The sequence below is a fragment of the Molothrus ater genome, chromosome 5, assembly GCF_012460135.2.
Source record: "Molothrus ater isolate BHLD 08-10-18 breed brown headed cowbird chromosome 5, BPBGC_Mater_1.1, whole genome shotgun sequence".
Lineage (NCBI taxonomy): Eukaryota > Metazoa > Chordata > Aves > Passeriformes > Icteridae > Molothrus > Molothrus ater.
The window spans coordinates 72826472-72842476 of NC_050482.2; the positions used below are offsets into that span (position 1 = coordinate 72826472).

Sequence of the window (16005 nt, forward strand, 5' to 3'; positions counted from 1 at the left end):
TCACCCTGACACTGCTTTGCATGAACTCACACCTGGCCGTGCTTTCCAGCCCTGGGTGGCCTTTGCCAGTGCAGGGGTTGGCAGGCTGTCCTTGTGGGGGCATGCTCCCCTGGAACACCCCAGAGCACCAGTGGGGCTGTGCTGTGGCTCAGGTGTCACCGTGTCCCTGCATTAGCAGCTGCCAGAGCTGTGACAGCTGTTGCAGACATGAGCTGGGCCACTGCACGGGCAAAGGGAAGGCCCTTGGTTTCTTGTTTAACAGGGCAAGGCCTTCTTCTGAGTGAAAGAGTGAGGGTAATTCTTCCAGGCTCAGAAAGACTCGTATCATCTGTTGCTGTTAAGAAACTCAGATATTCTACAGGCTGAAAAACTGGGTTTTTGTCCTGAGGAAGGTCAGATCTTAAATGATACTGAACATTCCTGGACATCTAAAGTTTCACTCACCAGAAATCTGGTCTGGCTTTTTTAAATCCTGGGCTGTGGAATTTCTTTTCTTTTTCTGCTGCAAAATTGAAACAACCCAACATAGGACACTTTACATACTTTGGTTTACAGGAGTATTTTTCCTTCCAAATGAAATGATTGCTTGTGTTGTTTCATTCTGTGCAAGCATAAGAGCTTGCTGATCAGGGAAGTCAAGATGCACCAGCAGAGCTCTCCCTTCTTACCAAGGCTGGCTGTTCTATATTTAAATGCCTGCTGTTTCTTTGCCTGGTGTTAGCAGTTGTGCCTGGGTGTGGCACGTGTGTATCTGCTTTTCAAAGAGGCTTTGAATCTGTCCCTGCTGCTCCTGGGGTCGCTCACAGCACAGCAGCTCTGTCCCTGCTGCTCCTGGGGTCGCTCACAGCACAGCAGCTCTGTCACTGGGGTGCATGCATGGCTGCCCCTCTGCACTTGCTCAGTGTGTGGCCCCCATGGCCCAGTGCTGTCCCCTCCACTGCCTCTGCCCCCTTCACACCAGTCCCAGCTCAGGCTGAATTGTCACACCTGAGAACCATTTCTGCATTTAGGCACCAGGGCAGGACAGCCTGAGGGAGCCAGATTCAGCCTGCTGGAGGAGCGTAGCAGTGTGGTACCAAGGAAGGTCACTTCGTCCCTGAGGACCTCCCTTAGGTCTGAACTAAAACGCAGTGGAACTTCTCAGCACAGTAACATCAAAGGGAAATCAGTGCCAAGCTGCTGCCTGCTATTAGGCAAATGAGACTTTGTATCATGGCTTTTCAGAGCTTGCTTTCCCATGGACCCTGGATCTGTGCAGCCAAACACTGACGGTGCAGTTAGCTAGCAAGCAATGGCAACATAGCGGGACAGTTTCCTGAATTACAGCTCACAGAATTTGCATTGGATTGAAATAGTTCAGATTTTTTTCACTAGCCCTGTCTTCAGTTCTTGTTCTCCCCCTCAGCCCCCATTTCTGCTTCAGGCAAGAAATGAAGGCTGAATGCTGACTAAACCCATTGGGCTGAGAAATGAAGGGGTTTTAATCCTGAGCTCACACACCAGGGGCCCACTCAGGCCAGATAAATCCATGGCAGCGTTTCCATTCCGACTGAGCCAGCACAGACTGCCTCATCAGGAGCTGATACTGGCTGAGCTGTGCTCTGGGAAAGCCTCTAGTCAAAGGCTTGAGATCCTATTTGATGTAAGAAAATATGGAAAATTCACAGAGACATGAAGGCGTAGGAGACAGCAAAGAAAAGGTGAAGAAAGCAGGTGAGTTTCTTGTGACATCAGTGAGATCAGCAGTAAATCAGAGGAGATGTACCATACCTGAAAGCATTTTATGGCCTGGGCTAATTTTTTACAGGGTTGTAATAAGCACAACAGCTTCCTGTAAAATAACTTTTACAGCCATGAAAACCATATTTCGTCTCCCAATTTATGGTTAATGTTTTTTCAGATCACAGGAAGGCTTTTCCAGTGGAGAAAATATTCCAGATCAGCATATTTTTCTCTTTCTTCCATTATTCAGTTTTTATTTAGAAATATTAGTAATTCCTCATCTCTGTGGCCAGACTGATTCTGACCTGGCAGAAAGCTGCTTTAATCACAATAGTTTTTTCTTCTTGACTTCCAGATGTCAGTGAAAGAACAGTTATGGGTGGTACTGGAGGGAGCCAGCCTCCCACCCTGTGGTGTCTGGATGGACAAACAGTAGCTCAGGAGAAATGTCTGTTCTGGTGGTAATGATGGACAAACAGTAGCTCAGGAGAAATGTCTGTTCTGGTGGTAATGATGGACAAACAGCAGCTCAGGAGAAATGTCTGTTCTGGTGGTAATGATGGACAAACAGTAGCTCAGGAGAAATGTCTGTTCTGGTGGTAATGATGGACAAACAGTAGCTCAGGAGAAATGTCTGTTCTGGTGGTAATGATGGACAAACAGCAGCTCAGGAGAAATGTCTGTTCTGGTGGTAAGGATGGACAAACAGTAGCTCAGGAGAAATGTCTGTTCTGGTGGTAATGAGCTCTGGAGGCAGTAGCCTATAATTGATTAATACTCTGTAAATATCAGAATAACTCAGCCCACCCTGCCCACCTGGAGCCCTTTTGGGCTGGTTGGGGGTGCCCTCAGCAAGCATCCAGCTCTGAGGGCTTTGCACCTTCCAGTCCCTTCATGGTGAAGCTAATGGTGGGCACAGTCTGTGCTGTGTGTGCTGGAGCTGCCATTCCCCACATGATGGTCAGCTGGAGCCACCTCCTCCTCTGGAGGTTCAGTCAAATGTGCACTGAGTTGTTGTCTTTTGGATGAGATGAAGTTTCTTAGGCTGCTGAGTTGGTTTTTGTGGCTGTGAGGGCTGCCTTGGGTGTTGATAGTTTTCTTTGGCAATCTGTAGCTACCGTGGGTAGATAAGTGCAGTAAATTGCTGGAGCCATCCATCTGACATTTTGTTACTCCAAAGGCAACCCCCCACAAAAGGTCCCTTCAGTTTGCACATCCTGATTTCCCCTTCTCCAGCAAGCCTGCTCTGTGCAGTTTTCTGGGCTCTATTGGACTGGTTTTGTTTCCTGCAGCACCATGTTCCTGTGCACACACACACAGAGCAGGTACAGAGGAGGTGCTCACAGCAATGTTAGTGCATGAGGGCACCCATTATTAACCCTTTTAACACCATTATCTATTGGACTCTGTTTCCTGCAGTTCCATGTGCACACACACACACAGAACAGGTACAGAGGAGGTGCTCACAGCAATATTAGTGAATGAGGGCACCCATTATTAACTTTCATGTTGTAAAAGAGTTAGAGAAGGGAGTTCACAAGGCATTTTCAGTTCAAGTGAGCTATTGCAATGTAAGTTCATTGTGTACATCACTGCCTTAAGCCTCAATGGAAGCTGGTTGCAGGCACAGGTCAGGCCATCCACCCACCTCAAGCATCTTGCAGGACTGCTGTGTGTGAGCAGCAGCTCAGGTTTTCTTTACACCAAAAGGTTGAACCATTCTGACCAAATCTTTTTAAGCAATCACTTGTTATAGAAACCCATTGATTTAACCAAGGTCTAGGTCTGGGTTTTTTTTCATTAGTTTAAGGTAACTAAGAATATTTAAGCAAACTTTTCATTATTTTTGCACAAACTGAGGCCACCAGCAGCATCCCACATAACCTGCAGGCTGGGGCTGTGTCCTGCACCCTCCCTACCAGCACTGCTGTCTGTGATGGGAAGGAAAGGCAGCTGGTCACCTTAATGAGGCCAGGGCTTGTTTTCCAGACAAGGATATTGTCCCTCACTACCAGGGAGATCAGGGCAGATTGAAAGTTCACTGTTAGGATGTTTTATGTAGGTGCTGTTCTATACAGACAATAAGTTAAATGCTCACAACCTGTCCCTTTTAATTCTGGTTAAAAAAGCTTGCTCTCTCCTATTTCTTTGAGGAATAATGATGGACCTCTTAAGCTGCAGAGAGAAGACCTCTCCCTCATTTAGAAAGGGGTGCCCAAGGGAAAGAGAGGGAGCACGTTGCCTTTTAGGAGAGATATTTATTTAGTCATTGTTCTCTGCAGAAGTCTGGCAGGCAACATTGCAAAGTTCATTTCTGAATCAGAGGAGCATGTCAAGACTGCTTGTTTTATTCACTACATTGATCTTATTTCCCATATTACTCATAATGTTCAAATACTCACGTCACTTCACTGTAAACCAGAGACATTTATCTGCTGATTTTCAAGTAATTGTAAATTGAGTGTGTCTGTGTGAGCCAGCCAAAATAATCTGGGTTAGATCGTGGATGTGTATCTGTGCCTGTGTGTGTAGGCGGGAAGGAGGGACTGCTGTGGCAGCAGTGGTGTGTGAGGCCCTGGAAACATCTTCAAAGGAACAGAGAAGAGAAGAGGACATGGTTCTTATTTCTGGCTACGTCTGTATTTCCCCACAGCCGGTCAGACCCTTCACTGCCACTTTCAGTTTCCCTCTCCTTAGCTGAAGGTGGCTGAGCTGTTCAGATCGTGCATCTCTGCCATTGTGCATTTGGAATCTCTCAGTGAGCAGCGTGGAGTTCACCTTCCAGCCATCCTCTGCTCCCAGCCAGCATTGAAAGGAGCTGTCCTAGCATGGGCCTGGCAAAGTTTAACGTGGGCACTGGCATTGCCAAGGCAATTTCTGCTGCTGCCTGACACAGCTCCTGCAGGGACAGCCCCTTGCAGTGGGAGCAGCTGGACCTGGGCCTGGGTCAGGCCAGGGCTGACCACGTCCTCAGTACATGAGGGGAGCCTACAAGGAAGGAGAGGGAGGCATTTTACAGGGACGTGTGGTGACAGGAAAAGGGGGAATGTCTGCAAACTGACAGAGAGTAGGTTTAGATTGGATAGCAGGAGGGAATTCTTTCCTGTGAGGGTGCTGAGGCCCAGGCACAGGGTGCCCAGAGGAGCTGTGGCTGCCTCATCCCTGGGAGCATTCAAAGCCAGGTTAGATGGGACTTGGAGCAATCTGCTCTAATGGAGGTTGTCCCTGCCCATGGCAAGGGGTGGGACAGGATGATCTTTAGGTCCTTTCCTACCCTGACATCCTGTGATTCTCTGATAAGCTCTTCTTCCACCAGCAGGAATCCCCTGGAGACCTTATACCAGACACCGACCACCTTTAGCAGTTCTTCACAAGGCACAGCAGCCCCACAGCCTGTGTGTACAGGATGGGCAGATCTGGTCCTTATCCTGCTTTCCAGAGTTCTACAGCTTCTGCTGCTGCTGCTGCACAGACTCCAGCACAATGGAAGCCGTTAATTGTCTCTGTACTGAGCCATGCAGATAAAAACTATACTTGCAAATGCCTCAAATATACTTAATATGTGTATTAAAAGTTATAGTTGACATACTTGAAGTACTTAAAAATACTGGCCTAAGTTTTTGAAATTACTGATTTCAGATGTGCGGCTGTTGAAGCCACTGAGCTGGAACAATTCAAAAGGAACTGATTTTCAAAGATGTTATCTATTTTCTAGGCAGTAATTTCCTTTCAGGGGGGAGTACCAGAAATCATCTATGACTTTTTAAAAGGTGCTGGAGTGTCTAGACAGAAATGCTGGGATAATTGTGGAGGTGATACCCATCTCACATCTTGCTGGGCACTAATGACTCCTCATGTCCTCTTTCAGCATCCACAATGGAGTGATAGCAGTGTTCCAGCGCAAGGGTCTGCCAGACCACGAGCTCTACAACCTCAATGAAGGAGTCAGGTAAGAGCCTGGGCCCTGCAGGGCGTGCTCAGTGCTGTGTGCCAGCCCTGGCACAGTCACAGCTGCTGCTGCCTCAGAGGGTTCAGGTTTGTCCCTGTGCCTGTTTATCTGCAACAGATTAACTGTCGGCCAGTGGGATGCATGATGGGAACTTTCTTCCCTTTAAAAAAAAGTGGAATTTCTACTATTTGAGTTCTTTACGTTACAATTGATAAGAAAATTTACAACGATATAAGCTGATACCTGTATTTACAACACTTCACATTTTACTACTTTTTCAGCACTTATTATTGTTACCAAACCCTCTCACTGGCAAGAGCAAAGCAATAGATTTCCTTATAGAAATTTGTCCAATGCTTTATAAAATAAATGGTGGGAAAGAATCTGCACTTACAAAAGACAGACAGCTTATTACATTCCCTAGCTGTCTTCAGATATGGTCCTTAGTTATTCCCTTTCCCTTACTACCTTTTGCTGCTTTGTCTGGGCACTGGAGTCAGACTCTGCAGTATATTCCCCACAATACACAGATATTCTGGGTTTATCTGTCCCTGTCTGACTCCCAGGCTGGGATAGATGGCCCAGTCTGGTTCCTTTAATTGTGAAAATATCTCAGGCAAGTCCAGCCCGATGATGTTGGGCCTGTGCTTGCTCTTCTTGAAATTAAAATAAACTCACTCTTCAGTTATTTCTTACATGGCTGGTGAGAGAATGACGTGCATAGAGTAGCTTTTCCAGGATGTCTGTCAGTTAGCATGGTCCATCAGTCACATTGAGTTACTTACTGGAATAATGGTTAATCAGTGTTACTATTGTAAGTGCCTTTAGGATTATTCAGCTTTACCTGACGGACAAAAAAAGATACTTATGGACTGAGATTTCTTGGCCCAGTGCATTTCCCTTAATATGCTCATCTGCTGGTGAGGGACAGAAGAGAAAAAATTTTCTGCTGATGTGCCAGACAAATATAGTCTGGTATGAGCCAACAAACAGACAGAAATGTGCCCAAATTTTGCTTTAATTTCCTTGGCTATAAACCCTGCACCACAATGATGCTTGGTAGCATAGTTGACTTGAAGTTATTGCAGCATCTCATTTGGCTGAACATGCAAGCTGACTAGAAATGCACTGATGGAAAGCATGATTCTTTTCTTGCTCTTTTTAATACAGGCAATTACTGAAAACAGAACTGGGATCATTTTTCACTGAGTATCTGCAGGTAGGCCTGTGTTTTCTTTATTTAAAGACAATTCTGTTTTATGCTACTGAGAACAATAATTTTGTCCACTCTAAATGATGACCTGGAGACCCTTGAAACCATTCAGAGACTACTCTGTGGTTTTGAAATTAACAGATTAATGAGATTGGGATTTTGTATACGTAGGTATAGTTAGACAGGGAAAGCCCAACCTATCACGGTGTTTCTGTAGGTCACTGCTGTCTTCCTTTTGTTTCAGACCTTGGTTTTTAGCTTAAAATTGAAGTAAACCGGTGAAGTTCATTGCAATAGAGTTACTAGGAAAGACTTTTAGAAGTAACTACCACTGTCTGTTGAAGCAATATTCTTTCTGCCTCTCCAAACACGTGTTTTGTAGGTCAGTCATTTGAAGTTTGAGAAGCACTTTGCAAAATACATCCTTTGCCCTAAAAACAGAGGTGATTTTAGCATAATTTCACAAGGGTCCCAAGTGAGTTAAATAAGATGGATGCAGCAAGAGCTCTTTGATGATTAATTTTTAAAATAAAAGATCCCCTTCACTGTCTAAAGTTAAGAATGAACAAAATGTAAAATATGATGGCTGTAGGGAAGTACAGGATTGAGTAAATGTAGTCTGTGCTCTATTTACAGAATCAGCTGCTCACAAAAGGCATGGTGATCCTAAGGGACAAGATCCGGTTCTATGAAGGTAACTTGGATTTTAGCGTGGCTGTGTGTGTCACAGGTGTTTTAGCAAATGCTCTCTGGGGGCACTGGCATGCTTTCCATCTCTTCCTGGCACTGTGGGTCACCATGTCTCTGTCCATTCCTCAATCCATGCTTTCCATCTCTTCCTGGCACTGTGGGTCACCATGTCTCTGTCCATTCCTCAATCCATGCTTTCCATCTCTTCCTGGCACTGTGGGTCACCATGTCTCTGTCCATTCCTCAATCCATGCTTTCCATCTCTTCCTGGCACTGTGGGTCACCATGTCTCTGTCCATTCCTCAATCCATGCTTTCCATCTCTTCCTGGCACTGTGGGTCACCATGTCTCTGTCCATTCCTCAATCCATGCTTTCCATCTCTTCCTGGCACTGTGGGTCACCATGTCTCAGTCCATTCCTCAATCCATGCTTTCCATCTCTTCCTGGGACTGTGGGTCACCATGTCTCTGTCCATTCCTCAATCCATGCTTTCCATCTCTTCCTGGCACTGTGGGTCACCATGTCTCTGTCCATTCCTCAATCCATGCTTTCCATCTCTTCCTGGCACTGTGGGTCACCATGTCTCAGTCCATTCCTCAATCCATGCTCTCCATTCTGGCACTGTGGGTCACCATGTCTCTGTCCATTCCTCAATCCATGCTTTCCATCTCTTCCTGGCACTGTGGGTCACCATGTCTCAGTCCATTCCTCAATCCCTGCTCTCCACTGTGTTCCTGTGGGTCACCATGTCTCAGTCCATTCCTCAATCCATGCTCTCCACTGTGTTCCTGTGGGTCACCATGTCTCTGTCCATTCCTCAATCCATGCTCTCCACTCTGGCACTGTGGGTCACCATGTCTCGGTCCATTCCTGCAGTCTACTGTTGGGCCCTGCCTTGGTGCTCTCATTTCCCTTTATAAAGGAGAGGTGATTGCCCAGAGCAGCACTGAGGGAGTCAGGGAAGGATCGCCTCCAGCAAGGACCCTTCCTTCTCCTTCAGTGACATCCTGCTCAGGAAAAGTGAACATAGACCCCTCCCAATTCCTTGTGTCCCCCCAGGCCCCCACTGGTGGGGTGGGAGAGGAGCAGAAAAGGCCTTGGCTCTGTGCACACCCTGCTCAGCAATAACTCAAACATCCCTGTGTTATCAGCACTGTTCCAGCCCCTGCCAGCTACTGGGAAGAAACTGATCCCAGCCAGAACCAGCACATGTTTATTATTACTATTACTACCACTGCCACCATTGTTATTATTATTACTACTACTGCTGCTGTTACAGCTGCTAGAAATCTTTTTAGTTGGTCTCCTGCTGTATTTCATAAAAACTAATGAAAAACAGATTTTTTAAAAATGGAAGCAGAGAACATCCTTTTCAGTCTTGTGCAGGACTGAGAGAAGTCCTGCCTGGTGGTGCTGAAAACAAGACCTTGGTGTGTTCCCCAAGCCAGCAGCTTGTGGAACACAGTAGAACATGATGGTCCACATCTGCCACTGAAAGCACCTAAAGTCCTCACCGTGGAAATCATTCAGGAGTTGCAGATTGACCAGAGCTGATGTTATCATTCATCGTGTGCTTAAAAAGGCAGAGGGATCAAGTATCCCATAGTGAAGATTGGCTCACTCTGAGTGCAGTTAGCAGTGTCAGTGCTTTCATGCAGAATTGCTTTGTGATGTCTGTGTAATTCTGGACAAAACACTCCCTGGATGAGGCTCCAAGTAATGCTCTCATACAAAAAGTAAGAATAGCATCACATCCTGACACCTGTAGCAATATTGATTGATTGCTACTGAATTTGCTTCCTGGTAAGTCACATGGTCCTGTCTGAATAGGTCAGAATCTCTGATGTCTTTTCCTCCATAACACTTGCTGGTGGAGGTGCAGGGGCATTGCTCTGCTCTCAGAGCTGGGCTGGGGTCACAGGCATGGTAAAGACCTTCTCCAAGGTTACGTGGGCCCCTTTGGGGAACAGGGATCTGAGGCCAGAACCCACCTGTTGAACCAGATCTCCTCTGTGGATCTTGGCTCCTGCATTTGCCTCTGTGTTGTGTAAAATGTTCTGTGAGGAGCTCAATATCCAGCTTGGCTGTGCAGCCTGGCCAGAGCTTCTCCAGATTCTGCTGGGGCGGATTCCAGGAGGCTGCAGCTGGGGAAAGGATGGACATGGAGGTGGCCTTGTTGTGAGGATTCCTGGTGGATGCAGCTGGGGAAGGGATGGACATGGAGGTGGCCTTGTTGTGAGGATTCCAGGAGGCTGCAGCTGGGGAAGGGATGGACATGGAGGTGGCCTTGTTGTGAGGATTCCAGGAGGCTGCAGCTGGGGAAGGGATGGACATGGAGGTGGCCTTGTTGTGAGGATTCCAGGTGGCTGGAACAACCAAAACTCTTCACTAGTTTGTTTTGTGTTTTTGCAGGGCAGAAGCTACTGGATACCTTAGCTGAAACCTGGGATTTTTTCTTCAGCGATGTCCTGCCCATGCTGCAGGCTATTTTCTATCCTGTGCAGGTGAAAAAATTACTGTATTATCATAGAATCTTGAAAAACTGGAAGAAGCAGCTTTGCAGGTTCATCAGCAGATTGATGCAATCCTCACTCTCTCTCCTTGGGCCAGCCTCCAGTGCAGCTGTTCTGTTTAGCCATGTCATGCAAATAAGTTATTTATGCAAATGGTTTGAAGTGCTCGGATGGAAAAGATGAATGGGAACTTTGAAAACAAAAGTAGAGTGCAGGGAGGCTGGCTAGTCCATCTGCCAATCACACTAAAAGTCAAAAAAGGTCATGAATGATAAACTGAAGTGTTGCACAGTGGGATAAATGGAGTTGTGTTGATTTAAATAGATGCATTTCCTTCTCTGCAATGTGAATTTTGTCTTTGAAGTATCTCCACTTTTGAAAAGGAATTGTATTTCTGAGATCAAATTCTCTGCTATGGTAAGTGGTCAGCCAAAGTCAGTGGAGTTTGATGAGCACAGACTGTGAGTGCAGTAATTTTAAATACACAATAGGTACTCGATCCTCTGATGCAGTGATAGCCAGAGAGTATTGCTCATCACTGAAGTCTCAAGGAAATCTGTACCAGACAGGTGCAAGTGATCTTTGCAGTTGCTCATAAATGCCTACAGATTTTAGTGGGAGCTGGGTGCCTGAATATATCTGGGGAAACTTGAGAAACCTTCTCCCATGTTTTCAGGTGGACTTTATACCTCAAATGATTACCCAGATGTTAAGGATATCACTGTTTGCATCCTCAGACAGTTACAGATATGGAGTCTGAATTTAGACTCTGTTGTGTATCTGAGGCCTTTGACAATATTTTAGTAACACGAGTCTTATCCCCTGTCAGATGGAAATAATGACTTGAATTTCAACAGGAACGTTGAGGATTTAAGAATCCTAAGTCCCATGTAAATTCAAATAGGTCTTGTTGCTCATGTTCTGACATTTCTTCCAAAAGCCCAGTTGGTGCTTATGTGCTCTTGTAAATTCTATTCATTAGCAACTGAAGCTGATATGGGGCCTTCTTTACTTCAGTTTAAATAATTTGGAAATGAAAAGGAATGGGTTGGGTCAGGCTTATTTATGCCAGACTTAAGTCAGCACCAGTTGAACACCAGAGCTCCCATATGTGCAGCCAGGGATAGCCAAGGAAAAGCCCTAATGGCAGAAAGAGAAACAGTTCTAGAGCTCTGCATGAGCCTGCAGACAGAGCTGGAGCTGTATTCTTCAGCTGGGAGGCTTCCTCAGTGAGACGGTGCTGCTGAACCAAAGACAGATGGCTTTGAAAATGCAGCTTGAACCTTCAGCTCTGCTCCTGCTTTATGGTGAGGTCTCTCAAACTGTGCAGAGAGGAGCATCCATCCACAGCTGGGCTGAGTCAGGATTCTGCCACATTTGGAGAAAGTCAACAGGGAGTACTTGGCATCTTACAAAATAATGGAAATTCAACCAATGCCAAAGGCAGCAATGCCTTTTTTTTTAACTTGTGATACATTTAATTTGTGATGAACTGTTAAAATAGAAAATATTCCTATCTCATCCCACCCCAGCCCTTCATCCTCAGCACATGCAGTCAGACACAGTCACCATCTGTAGAGTTCATTGGGGCCAAATCAGATTTACTGTGCAGTCTTGGGGGCTGCTCTCTGTCCTTTGGTGTGTTTCCTTTGTGTTTCATTTGGGTTTGCCATTCTTGTAATCCCTCAGGAGTGGAGGAAGGAATTGGAAGAGAGGATTTTGGAACTCATTTTCACACTGCTGATCATCTGTCTTGCTTTCTTTGTGTTTCCAAGGGAAAGGAGCCCTCAGTTCGGCAGTTGGCTCTTCTGCATTTTAGGAATATCATTACCCTCAATATCAAATTGGAGGATGCATTATCCCGTTCCAGAGCCAGAGTTCCACCCTCTATTATTCAGATGCTGCTCATACTCCAGGTAAATTGGTTCCTTTTCTCAGCCTTTCTGTACTGCATTGCTGAAGTCTTCTTAACCAGTCTCTGATTTTGCTCATTCATTGGAAGTATCCTACCCAGAATGCCAGAGCTCCTGTGGTCATAATGTTTAAATCCTAATATTCTAGTATCCATGTACCTGAATGTCTAGTGTCTAAAAAATCTTATTAGCCTAATATCTAAACTTTCCAATCATTTAATAGTAATAATGTATATTAATATGTCATCTAGTATAGAATATCTAATTATAATGTGACATATAAGGGTGTAATAAAATAATAATTGTAATGTAATAATTAAACTATCGAATATCTTAAAGTAGGGACATAAGATCAAGTGAGTGTGAGAGTACAGACTTGTTTTGCAGCTAGGCCTTGAAAGATGAAGTTTTGCAAGCTGACAGGTGTGTGGTGATGCCATGATTTCCATTGGGTGCTGTGTGTTGCTGCATTAGCAGCTCAGGATATGAAGGTTCACATCTGGAATAGGCATCAAAGTGAATATACAATTAATACAGCAATGGTTGAATCGTGGTCATACTTGGTCACTGGAACCAAACTCTATCCAAACTGATGATATAAAAACATTAGGACCAGATACTGGTATTTGACTTCAGTGTTGGATTTTTTTCTCTCTGTGTGTGTAGTAGTAGGAGACACAAAATGAGAAATCCAGGCAAAAGGCAATTTTAAGATATTTTTATTTGCCTAATTAAATAAAAGCATGAGGTATGATGTGGAGAAAAGGAATGAGGCAGAAGGGAAAGAGAGAACCAGGGGTGGATTTTTAAAGGGTGAAGGAATTGAGATTTTCATGGCTTCTGATTTTTTTATAAATGTTTCTTTGCTCCTCATCACAGTATGAAATAGTTCTGTATCCAAAATTGTTTTGAAGAGCAAGATAATGTAATGAGGCCAATCAATTTTGAAAATGAAGGAAAGGAGCAAGATTCTGTCTGCTGGGTCAAGAAATGGGATTTCAGGTCTCAGTGAAATCAGTGATATCTCAGTGTCCATTTGTTGGGGTGTTCAATGGTGTGTTTAGCCTGATTGCCTCAGAACAAAAAATCCTTATCATGTAGGAATGTCTGCTTGGTCTGGTCTCCCTTCTCGTAGCCCCCACCTTCCAGAAGCTTCTTGGAACTGCTGGCTGATTGTGACACAGGGACAGCAGCTGGGGACTCTCATGGAAACTGGTGTCTGCAGAGAGGAGAGGAGCCTCAGGGAGAAGCTGGAGCATGGACTCAGATGTGTAATCAGGGAATTGACAGGGACTGAGCCATGAGCCCAGCTGCCTTAGCAGACACCAGAGACTCCACGCAGGACAGTGCCATTGCAGAAACCTTCCTCACAGGGATGTTCTGAGGGCTCAGCCCCTCTGAGGTGTGAGGTGAACTGCCCCTTCCACATCAGGCTGCAGCAGCATTGTTACTGGCAGGTCTGAAAGCTTTTTGTGATTGCTTAGGGAGTCTGTGCTGGCTGTGGGCAGGACCTGGCATTGAATGGATTCAGTGCTGGGCTGGCAGCTGAGTTCCATCCTGATTTCTTCTTTGCAAATCTGCTTTCTTCAGCAACCCCAAGTATTGACACCGTGGATGCCCTGTTTAGGGCAAAGGGTCAAATCCATTCTGGTTGCAAAGCTGTTCATGGAAATCAATAACCAAGTGAGAGGGAATTTGCCCCTGGGTGTTTATTTCTGCATACTTTGCCTATGGTTCTGTGGTGGGGATGGTGAAAGTCTTTCCTTGGTAATAGCTCTGCTAATCTTGTGGTTTAAAACCTAATGGGAATTGTGGGAAGAGGTCAGAAGAAAATCTGGGAATTAGCTACTTACATTCTTAGTGGTGTTAGTTGGAATTCAGAGCAAAGACGTTTTCCTGAACTCAAATGTTGTGTTAAACAAAATCAAATTTTATACATTAGTGGCATAATGGAATTTTCTCAATTTAGTTGAACTCCATTTGTTAATAAGGCTGGAAGAGAGCAATTCAGCTGTCCAGTGAGCACATGGTGGTCTCGTGGGCTTTGATTGCCTGGACTGAGACGTGGTGTCCTGATGGGGATGTTACCTAATCCTGGTTTGTGACCACTGTGAATAGCTCTTCCATAAGAGACTTGGGGACTGGAGCAGGCTCCCATGGACAGAAGATCCTGCAGTGATAGCATCTGGAGCAGGTGTTGAACTTAGTGCTGAGATTCCCTGTTTCTGCCCTGACAGCCTCATGCAGCTGTGGGATGTAGGTAAGGAACAGCTGATGTTCTGTAAGACAGCAGCTGTAATGTCAGAGGGTGAAATGCACTCTGTTGGACTGGAGCAAAGGGGCAGAGCTTTGGGAACTAATGCAGGGTGCATCTGGTGTTGGTTATGTTTTAGCCTCTCAGGAAAAGCTCTGGTACTTTGTCAGGAGAAGACACTTTCCTTACAGGACAGAAAGGGAAATTTTTTAAAGAGGAAATGGAATGGCTCCATTTGAAGGAGCAGAGATCAGTTCTCAGGTTAATTATTAGGCTTGGGTTCCTCAGTTCAATAGAGCTACTTCTCACCAGGGCTGTGACCTGGTGTAATTACAAACCAGCTATCTCTCAGCAAAGAGGGAACTCTGGGAGGAATAATGTTCATGTTCTGGCAGTCAGTGGTGGTTTTATCAAGGCTTGCAAGCAGGGCCTTGTATCACTCAAACTGTGAGCTGCCAGCATAGCCTGACTCAATTACCAAGCACAAACTGAAATGTTGATCCTTTGTGGCTGCTCACAGGCAGTGCCTCCAGGATGCTCCTGTTTGAGCTGCAGGGAGTTCAGGAGCAGAGTCAGGGAGGAAGGAAGGGAGGGAGGAAGGAAAAGAACTAACACTGCTTGTCAGCACTGAATGGTGCACAGGAGCTCAGGCTGCTTTAAATGAGGATACCAGAGGGAGAGGGGTGAGCAAGAGTTTAAAAAGAACTTTGTGAACCAAAAAGCAGAACGCCCACTATCCAACTTGCTTCCCAAAGTATGTTGTCACAGATTACCCTGGCTGCTGAAACTGGAACATCTTATCTCCAGGTCACTCTCCTGAGGTCTGAGAAAGCTGAAAGAGAAGAATTAGAGAGTGTTCATCTGCATCTTTCAGTTTACATCAGGATTATTTGAATTCACAGAATCTCTTAGGGTCACCTGACATATTTGCACAATATCTCTTGTGCTGAGGGAGGAGGCCTCACTAAATACAAGCTCTGAAGGAAAAAATGAAACCTGTGGTTTCCTCTGTGGCTCTCTGTGTCTCGTTTGAAGTCCCTTGCCCGTTGTCTCTCGCTGTTGAGGAAGACAGAATAAGCTGCCCAGCGTGACTTTTTTGCTATTTCTGCAAAGTTCCCTCCATTTTAAAGGAGTGGAAAGTCCATTGCAAGATGTGAAAGTGAAATGCAGAGGGTGCTGTTTTTCCATCTCAGCAGCCACACGTGAAACTAAGGACAGCATGGTGGTTAAAAACAAAACAGCCCTTGCTGTCAGAAAGCTGCAGCTGTGGAGGTGCTGTAACACTGCAATGCCAGTTGTAGTCAGTTCTTTATGGCCACAGGTTCCCACAAGTGCTGCTTGCTTCTGGGAGTGGTGTGGGTGCTTTAATTTATCTTTACGTTTGTCTGAGTTCCTGGCTTAAAAGACACAAAAAGCGGAAATCAGTAAATAAATGTATTGTAGACCTTATTTAAATATAAATCACCATATCAAAAACCTATACTTTATCTGGGTTGTGCATAAATTGGGATGTTTTCTTCCTTCCTGGTGAAAGGGGGTTTTGTTTGTGTTGTGTGCATCAGTCCCATGAGGAGTCAGGTGAGAAATCTTGCAGCCAGGACACAAAGGGAAAGAGCCCTCTGTTGCTTTGTGTTCACATGTGCAGAACTGAGAATCTGGCCCTCAGCATTCACACTGCAGAGTATTTTGTAGATACATTTGTTTTTGTGCAATATTCTCTCTTCTTCTAGTTTGTTTATTGTCTCTATCA

At 45.3% G+C, this 16005-nt stretch overlaps 1 protein-coding gene across 10 annotated transcripts in view; it reads left to right on the top strand.

The window, feature by feature from the left end:
- PRR5 (proline rich 5) overlaps positions 1 to 16005 on the top strand; it is a 65335-nt gene that overhangs the window by 36336 nt on the left and 12994 nt on the right. For all 10 annotated transcript variants that reach the window (XM_054514853.1, XM_054514859.1, XM_054514857.1 and 7 more), the window contains 5 exons: positions 5591 to 5671; positions 6842 to 6890; positions 7521 to 7578; positions 9988 to 10079; positions 11864 to 12004. In XM_054514853.1, the coding sequence (XP_054370828.1) occupies positions 5591 to 5671; positions 6842 to 6890; positions 7521 to 7578; positions 9988 to 10079; positions 11864 to 12004 (421 nt within the window). The remainder of the gene's footprint in view (positions 1 to 5590; positions 5672 to 6841; positions 6891 to 7520; positions 7579 to 9987; positions 10080 to 11863; positions 12005 to 16005) is intronic.